At 42.8% G+C, this 9,574-nt stretch overlaps 1 protein-coding gene across 1 annotated transcript in view; it reads left to right on the forward strand.

Annotated features, from left to right (window-relative positions):
* LOC142906541 (uncharacterized) overlaps positions 1 to 8,071 on the forward strand; it is a 34,072-nt gene extending 26,001 nt beyond the window's left edge. The window contains exon 8 of the mRNA XM_076054607.1: positions 4,259 to 8,071. Coding sequence (XP_075910722.1) covers positions 4,259 to 5,329 — 1,071 coding nt within the window. The 3' untranslated portion in view covers positions 5,330 to 8,071. The remainder of the gene's footprint in view (positions 1 to 4,258) is intronic.
* Positions 8,072 to 9,574: the final 1,503 nt, after the last annotated feature.

The following is a 9,574-nucleotide window of genomic DNA, read 5'->3' on the forward strand; positions in this document are numbered from 1 at the left end:
ATAACAATATCACGACGTTTCGATTGTAACACAAGCAATCGTCATCAGGTGAAGTGGGAAGAGCTGTTGAGAATATATGGTGGGAGCGCTGCTAAGGCAGGGCGTTATGAAGGTTTGAGATTGGTGTAGCCCAAAGGTCAGTGGGCGGGGCTCGAGATGAAATTTGCATGTGAATGTAAGATCCGAGAAATCTTGACAAACGAAGCTGTGGGGTGACCATTGTATTGTGAGAGATTAGCATGTCAGTGTAAGAAATTTGCTGTAAATGTAAGAGAGCTCGGAACGAGCCATCGCCACATGGAGGTGGAAAAGGATGGCAAGCCGCCATTTACTAATCCAGCTAACGATGGCTGTGTTAGTTAATGTAACTCAGAGAGTCGAAAATAACTGTTAACATAGGTCGGTAGGGAGTGAGCATCACAGCTAGTTATGACCTAAACTGGTTAATAACGTCCTTCCAATGATTGCTCAGTTTGTACCCATCTTCTCGGTTGAAATTGTCTGTTTATATATCTGGATGGCTTCATAAACAAATCTTTGCTGATAGCCAGTGGGCTTGCAGAGTACCCTCGTCTTGGCAAAATCAATTTCATGTGTGCCCACAGCGTTAAAACAATGATCAGCCACGGCTGAGGTATTGGTCCTACCGTGTTTCAGATCAGCCTTCTGTTCACGAACCCGGTCCGAGACACGTCGCTTAGTTTCCCCAATGTAACTGCTGCCGCAGACACAGCTTAGTTTGTAGATACCGAGGTATTGCATGTCAGGGATCACATCCTTCACAGATGGGATCAAATCACGAATTTAAATACTGTGTTGAATCGTACTTGGATCTTGTTTGCTCATGATTTTGGAAATCTTTTTGGTGACCCCTGCTACTTATGGCAAGGTGATGGTTTTGATTGGGTCATCATGGTTCTTTCCCAACGGTTGGGGTGATAGCTTCACGGATTGTGTAGTCTAAATATCCATTCTTCTTGAGGGCTTGGTGTACGTGCTCCAGTTCACCCTAATTAAAAGCCATTATAAAAAGGTATGTTTTTAGATTGTGTTTAAAAACATTCACTGATTCTGATGCCCTCAGATCCTCAGGCAAGGCCGTTCCCAGGCGAGGGCCATAGAAGCTAAAGGCTGCTTCCCCATAAGTTTTGGTCCTGGTGTTTGGCACAACCAAGAGACCAGTGCCAGAGGACATGAGGGATCTACGAGGTTCATACCTTAAAAACGCGTCAAGACGTGTTTAGGTGTCAGTCCATTTAGTGACTTAAAAACCAATAAAATAATCTTGAAATCAATTCTAAAGCTGACCGGCAGCCAGTGTAGAGACTTTAAAACAGGTATAATGTATGGCTCTCCTTCTGATATTGGTCAGCACTCTTGCTGGAGCATTCTGAATGAGCTCTAGTTTACCTATTGCTTTCTTGGGAAAACCAGACAGGAGGGCATTGCAGTAGCCGAGCCTGCTAGTGATAAAACATGCACCAGTCTCTCAGTAATGAGCTGAGAGAGAAAGGGCTGCACTTTTGCAATATTTCTGAGGTGATAAAAAGCTATTTTGATAACATTTGGGCTTCGAAGTTCAAATCCGGATCGAAAACACACCTACGTTTTTAGCCTGCTGTTTGGCGTTTTGTGCCAGCGAACTTAAATTTGTGAGTAGTTTCTCTCTGCGTTTTTGTTGCAATAACCAGTGCCTCTGTTTTGTCTTTGTTCAGCTGCAAAAAATTGTGACATCCACATGTTAATATACTCAATACACATAATCAGGTTATCGATTGGGCTGACGTCATGAGGTGATACAGAAATGTACAGTTGTGTATCATCAGCATAGCTTTGAAAATGTTATCCCATGCCCCCTGAAAACTTTGCCTAGTGGCAGCATATAAAGACTGAATAAAACAGGGCCCAGAATGGAGCCTTGTGAAACACCACATGCGGTATCTTTCAGGAGGGTAGATCACCAACGGAAACAAAATAATCTCTACCAGTCAGATAGGTCCTAAACCAAATTAACTACTGTACCGTAGAGGCCACAACCTACTTGTGCAGTCTATCAATGAGAATGGTGTGGTCAACTTTTCAAATGCTGCACTCGGGTCTAAGTATACAGGGACAGAAAGCGTTTTGTCATCAGTGTTCATTCTTAGATCATTAACAACTGTAACTAGAGCTATGAAGGGCATGAACACCAAACTGGAATTTTTAAAACGCAGTTGGCATTTAGGTAAACATTTAGCTGTTTAAAAACCAGTTTCTCAAGAATTTTAATTAATAAAAGGAATAAAAACGGGCCTGAAATTGTTACGCATCAGGGGATCCAGGTTATTTTTTCTGGAGGGGTTTCACCATGTCGGTTTTAAGTGATGTTGGAAAAATACCTGTAAGCAGGGAATGATTCACAATAGTTAGCACTTGCTCTGCCACACAATTTAAAACGTTTAAAAAAGGAGGTAGGGATAGAATCAAGTGAGCATAACTTCTTTCCTGAGCATCTCTGAGTTTCCTGCAGAAAAGGAGCTGATAGTTGTTTCATGTAGAGGGAGGGGGCACTGGGGCATGAATTCACACATGTAATGTATCACTTGGTTTATACCCACTGGTGTTTGTTATCTTGTCTCTGAAGTATGCTGAATTCTCTTCAAATTTAGATGTGGAAATGAGGTCAGAGTGGCTTTTAGGGACTGGATTAATGAGGCTATCAATAGTTGAGAAAAGCACTCGATTTGTTCTTATTGTCATCAGCCAATTTATAAATATTAACCAATCGGGCATTTCTAAGTGCATGATTAAATGTAGTGAGATGCTCCCTTAGAATGTCATAGTGGACGTGTATTTTAGTCTTTCTCTGTTCATTCTTTCTGAAGTTTCTCTTAAGGTTAAGGATATCCTCATTTCTCTATTGAGGTTTGTTTTTGGAATTTTTCTTATTTAGTTTGGCTGGTGCTGTAGCATCAATGATAGCCTTAAATTTGGTATTGAGTGTATTAACTAAATCTTCATTGGAGAAGGGTAAAATAGGTGGGGGTGTATCATGAATACATTTCATGAAATTCTCAGCTACTTCAGAAGACAACGTTTCTTAACGACATGCACAATATTACACCATGTCGTGGACACCAATGCAGAGAAAAATAAGAGTAATGGTCTGAAACAGCCACATCAACAATGGATGATACTTCAATTATTAGACCAAGTAATAACTAGATTCGGAGTATGGCCATGATTGTGATTCGGCCCACTAACATGTTGAATAAAATCCATGGAACTCAAAAGCTTCATGAACTCCTGGGCTTTGGAGTTGGCCACATTGTAGATTGAAATCACCTACGATGATGTTATCATAGTTTGTACTCACAATCGACAGCAATTCTGAAAATTAATCTAAGAAATCGGGGCATTGTTTAAGTCTATATGGGGTTATAGCAAGCACAGGGGAATGACATTTTTATAAAATAGCGGGATGTTCAAAGAAGCAGAATTCACCAATACAGATCGCCCTGTAATGGAAAGTGTTAACAAAAATTGCAGCTGTACCACCACCTTTTTTACCCTGCCTAATAAAATGTGAGAAACTATAGCATGGGGGGGAAGATTTAATCAGCACAGTGGACCCATCATTATTTAACCAGGTTTCTGTTAAAAGCATGCAATCTAGCTTACGTTCCGTAATGAGGTAATTTATGACGAATTATTTTTTGCTGAGTGAACGAACATTTGTGATCTCTGCCACTGTTTGCCATGTGGCTCGATTTTTTTTAGACCGGGGATTTGTTGGCATTCAGACAGCCACCTTGTTCTGCCAGAGATGCACAGTTGACCATTTTTCAGAGTTCTTGGCAGGCCCTCACTACTACCGTAGTGGCTCGTGAAACATGCCCACCGTACATCACCCTGCCAAGCAGCCTCTTACTTTGATCCAATTTGCTTTACCAGCAGACAAGGCAATCTGAGCTGGACTTGGACTTGCCCTTTCGTCCCTCTGCTGTCTGGTACATCTGGCAACAGAGGGTGGGGTCAATCGTCCCAGGACCCTGACCGGTTTCACGCATCTGCTAGGTGCCCCAACCAGTCGTCCCTCCGTTGCCAGGCACCATTGACAGAGAGTGAGGTCAATCATACCAGGACCCTCACCCAGGACATAGGTCAGACACTGTCTATGACTATTCATAGACAGCACTGAAGCCAAAGAACATCCCCAATACAGGGTGCTTCAAAAAAATGTGAACACTTCTGAGAATTTTTTTTCTTTCCCTTGCAGTTGACTGAAATGGCAACGAGATTGACTTTGGAGCAAAGAAGAAAGGTTGCTGCATGGATGGACGTCTTTCATTCACCCACAGTGGTTCGCAACAAATACAGAGAGCATTTCAACTGCAATCCACCCTCGAGATTGACCATTTATCGCGTTTACAAAAAGTTTGTCGAAACCGGCTCAGTTGATGATAATTACAAAGGAAACAGCGGTCGACCAAGAACAGGCCGATCCCCTGCAAACATAGCTGTTACACAAGAAGCTTTCTTGCGTAGCCCAGGGAAATCAAACCGACGATTCAGCGTAGAATGTGGTCTTCCCCGGGCAACGGTGTGGAGAATCTTGAACAAGGACCTGGGAATGCGGCCATATCATTTACAGACTGTGCAAGCCTTAAGCCCTGCAAATAAAGTCGCTCGTGTTGAGGCTTGCAAAATTTTCTTAGAAATGAAGAATTTGGAACCTGACATTCACAGGCTTGTGGCATTCAGCGACGAGGCAACCTTTCACATAAGTGGACACGTGAACAAACACAACTGTGTCTTCTGGGGTACTGAGAATCCTCGTGTTGTGCGTGAGCATGAACTTGACAGTCCCAAGGTTAATGTCTGGTGTGCAGTCACTGGAACAGGAGTGGTAGGGCCGTATTTTTTTGAAAATACCACAATCAACGGTGGTGACTTCTTGCACATGATGGAGAATTACGCAGAGGACAACCTGCCACTACAAATCCGGCTTACCGGATACTTTCAGTTGGATAGTGCTGCACCCCACTTCGCTTCGAATGTTCGCGCTCATCTTAACAGAAAATTTGAACGGAGATGGATTGGCAGAGGAGGGCCTGTGAACTGGCCAGCACATTCGCCAGATCTTACGCCTTGTGATTTCTGGCTGTGGGGTATGGTAATGGAACGTGTTTATGCTACCAAGCCACGTGATGTGCGAGACCTCCGACAGAAAATTGAAAATGTGATTGCAACAATACCACAAGAAATGTGCCTCCGCGCTCTGGAGACCACCTGGAGAAGATTCCAGGCATGCGTTGACAATGATGGCGATCAAGTGGAGACTCTATGACTTTTTGAAGCTGTTAACATACATTTGTTAACATGTTACAGTGTATAATCCGTTCTTTTTCCATAAAAAAATGATAGTCTCGTAAGTGTTAACATCTTTTTAAAGCACCCTGTATATCAAGGGAATAAAGTAGAGTTCTGCGAGAAATTAGCTTTGCCACAGTTGTTATTCGCGAGCCAGTCAATCCAATGGAGGTGAGAACTTTATTATTCCCAAGAGGCCACTTTCCTCTTGCCCCCATTGGAAATACATAAAAATGGATACGCTGGGTTTTTTGTAAGCTCCATGACCTGCTCTCGAAGAGGATAATAATATGCACCTTTCTCAGATGCAGCTTCAGGCAAGGAGCTAGAGAAGATCTCGAACCCGGACGGTCACATCAGTGATGAGTGCGTTGTCACCTCTCGCAACAACCAGATCAGGACTCCTTGTTGATCGATCAACCCATTTCCGCCACGTCTACTGCCAAGATGTCGCATATTTTATTGTGGCGTGCATTCTTGGCTTTCTGGACCGCTTGACACTGCCCAAGTATGTGTGAAAGGGATTCAAGTCGGGATGTAGTAGCACTCTCTGAAGCCGCATTGCTGATTTTGTCCTCTGCAAAGTTCTTAAAACCCATTCCTTGGACTGGTCTTTCACACCATCTTAAAAACTCACGCTGCCTCCAGTCACATGGTATGGAGCAAGTGGTTTTATTTTTAGTGGCTTGAATTTCCACCCCTGTTGCCTCAAATTTGGGCATGGCAATTGTCTCCTGCCTGTATTCACATGGTCTGGAATTCTTCCTCCTCACCTTGAGTGGACACTTTTGCGGGTTACTTCGTCCGTGCAATCTGAAACACGGTGCAGCCTCCTCACCTGAACCAATGGTGGAATGCTTCGCTAGCACGGGTTCCTTTACTGAAAGGTCACAGAGAGCTTCATCATCACTACTGCCGTCATCATTTGGAGGAGCAGTCTAATTCAAATAGACTACTTATATGCATAAGTCCATCGTAATCTGCACCACTTTCATTCCTTAATGCAGAGTTATGGAAAGGGATTGATTCTCTCAGAGGACCATCTCACACGACGTTTTGTACATAATAGGGAAGGCAACTTCCGATGCCCCAAGGGCATATTCATTAGTCGTCTGGTTACCAACCAAAACAAGGCAGAGCTTACTTATCTTGAGACTTTCTGTGGGTCTATTTATAAATGGGTGGACATCCGACCCAAGTGCCACTCATAGCACGTTGTTTAGCCAGGCCTCGTGCCAACTGGCTTGATAAATTTGATGCTTTGTTTTGCATGTTTATTTGCTTTTTTGCTCATGCAGGTGTTGATTACTCTTGAGAGTCTTGTGGTATCAGACGGTTTTTGAAAGTTTCAGTCGCGGACCTTGGCGCCAAACAGTGGCCACATGTCGATGTCAAGTCCAGTCTTAAGCTGCTTCTGGAAGCTCTCTTAATGTTGGTGGCAAGCAAGCACCTGGTCAAAGTAGCCTATTCCCTCTCAGGAGGCTGCTGTAAAGGTGTTGAGCGCGGCAGTTTCTTTTCAGAGGGGGCTTGTTCAGCTTTCTCACTCTACGTTGTGGTTTTCGGCAGCAGTTCGGGACCTTTGAGTTAGCTTGGAGGCAGGCTCACTGGCGTCGGCACTGATATTTGGTGTTTCAGGTAGTGGGAGTGGGCAGTGAATCATTTTATATCAGTGGATGGGTTCCAAGGTTGTCCTTTTGGGAGTTTTAAGGTTTGCATTCACTCATGGAAGGCTGTTGCACGTTCTTGGCGATGGCAGCAATTAATCTATTGATGCAGATATCATGGGAGTTTATAGGTGTCAAGAAGGAAGCATCTGTCTATCATGACCAGTAATCACAGTTGTGACCTTGGGGTGATCGAGTGTTTACTTTGGTTGCCTCCAATTTCTTGAACTTCCGACTATTGGAGATCAGGCTCACGGGGAGTGTTAATATATTTAAATCCCAACTAAAAAAACGAAGTTTTAAAGGAAAAGCTTTCTTTGAATTTGCCTTGCTCACTGGCTCTTATTGTGTCACGTGGTTCCTTGTTTATTATCTTTGCCTCTTTTCATGCAACAGAAGTTGCTGGATAATCCAATAATCATACAAAAAGTAACTCAAAGTGAATACAAATGTTAATACACTGAAGTTAGGTCTATGCAAAACATTACAAAAACGTTGCTTAATCCATGCGTGATCGTATGTTCATGAAGCTTAACACAGATGGGTATCAAGTTAAAAACATTATTTGTGTCACAAAGAAAGAAGTAAACAAATTTAATGGGGACATATGACTGAATTTTCATTTCGAAACTCAATGCTATATTAACAGCTCAATGGGATATGGTACAAAATATACAGCACCGCTTTTGGTGAAAGCCAAGTGCGCCCTCTGTTTTTGTATTTAATGTGTTCGTTTTGCACACCATTACAGAATTTGTGTGACAAATTTGTGTGACATTACAGGCAGTCCCCAGGTTACGGAAGGGTTAGGTTCCTGAGAACGATCCATAACCCGAATTTTCCACATGTTGGAAACTGAATAATTTTCTCCCAAAATCAGGATAAAATCCATAGGCAGAAATAGTTGTGCCTCCGCTACTGTTTTCTCTCTTTACTGTATCGCACTATCGTCCGTTTTCTCACGCTACCTGTATCGTATTGCTGTACATATGATATGATTCTTTCATTTAATCGAATATCTACCCTAACACTACTCATTAAACTAATGAAACATATACTGTATCCAATTGTTTGTGAATACAACGAAACATTTTTACATTAATTGTTAACAGAAAGCAGTGACTTACGAATGTTCGTTTACCGTGCATTAGGCTACGTCTCGACTTCACATATATACACATACACGCACACAAAGACAAACGTGGGGTCGGCTCGTCTACACACACAGTACATACAGTAAATAACTCATGACATAAACTTAAAATGAAGGAAACTAGCAACAGAAAAATGGGAAAAATATATTTCTAAGCATAGAAAACAAACAATTACTTAATTCTACAAGAGGAAAAGAATTACGTAATGGTTACTAAAAAATTACATTTACCTGAATCTTAGTGAAGCTCGGTTAGGGCACCGTTTTTGTGAAGCGAGGCGTAAAGGGGGTCTGCCTTATGCCTCACAGCATTCATCTGCAACCTCACTGCGCTGCACTATTTGCGCTTACGTAACTAAAGCAAACGTTTCCGCATATTGAATTTTACATGATTTATGAGGAGACTTTCCCTAAATTCGGATTTCCATAAGTGTCGGGTCTTGCGTAACCCGGGGACTGCCTGTAGTTTTTTTTGAGATACAGTGAGGGAAAAAAGTATTTGATCCCCTGCTGATTTTGTACGTTTGCCCACTGACAAAGAAATGATCAGTCTATAATTTTAATAGTAGGTTTATTTGAACAGTGAGAGACAGAATAACAACCAAAAAATCCAGAAAAACGCATGTCAAAAATGTTATAAATTGATTTGCATTTTAATGAGGGAAATAAGTATTTGACCCCTCTGCAAAACATGACTTACTACTTGGTGGCAAAACCCTTGTTGGCAATCACAGAGGTCAGACGTTTCTTGTAGTTGGCCACCAGGTTTGCACACATCTCAGGAGGGATTTTGTCCCACTCCTCTTTGCATATCTTCTTTAAGTCATTAAGGTTTCGAGGCTGACGTTTGGCAACTCGAACTTTCAGCTCCCTCCACAGATTTTTCTATGGGATTAAGGTCTGGAGACTGGCTAGGCCAGTCCGGGACCTTAATGTGCTTCTTCTTGAGCCACTCCTTTGTTGACTTGGCCGTGTGTTTTGGGTCATTATGCTGGAATACCCATCCACGACCCATTTTCAATGCCCTGGCTGAGGGAAGGAGGTTCTCACCCAAGATTTGATGGTACATGGCCCTGTCCATTGTCCCTTTGATGCGGTGAAGTTGTCCTGTCCCCTTAGCAGAAAAACACCCCCAAAGCATAATGTTTCCACCTCCATGTTTGACGGTGGGGATGGTGTTCTTGGGGTCATAGGCAGCATTCCTCCTCCTCCAAACACGGCGAGTTGAGTTGATGCCAAAGAGCTCCATTTTGGTCTCATCTGACCACAACACTTTCACCCAGTTGTCCTCAGAATCATTCAGATGTTCATTGGCAAACTTCAGACAGGCATGTATATGTGCTTTCTTGAGCAGGGGGACCTTGCGGGCGCTGCAGGATTTCAGTCCTTCACGGCGTAGTGTTTT

The sequence above is a fragment of the Petromyzon marinus genome, chromosome 66, assembly GCF_048934315.1.
Source record: "Petromyzon marinus isolate PM22_M1 ecotype Great Lakes invasive population chromosome 66, UKy_Petmar_22M1.pri1.0, whole genome shotgun sequence".
NCBI lineage: Eukaryota > Metazoa > Chordata > Hyperoartia > Petromyzontiformes > Petromyzontidae > Petromyzon > Petromyzon marinus.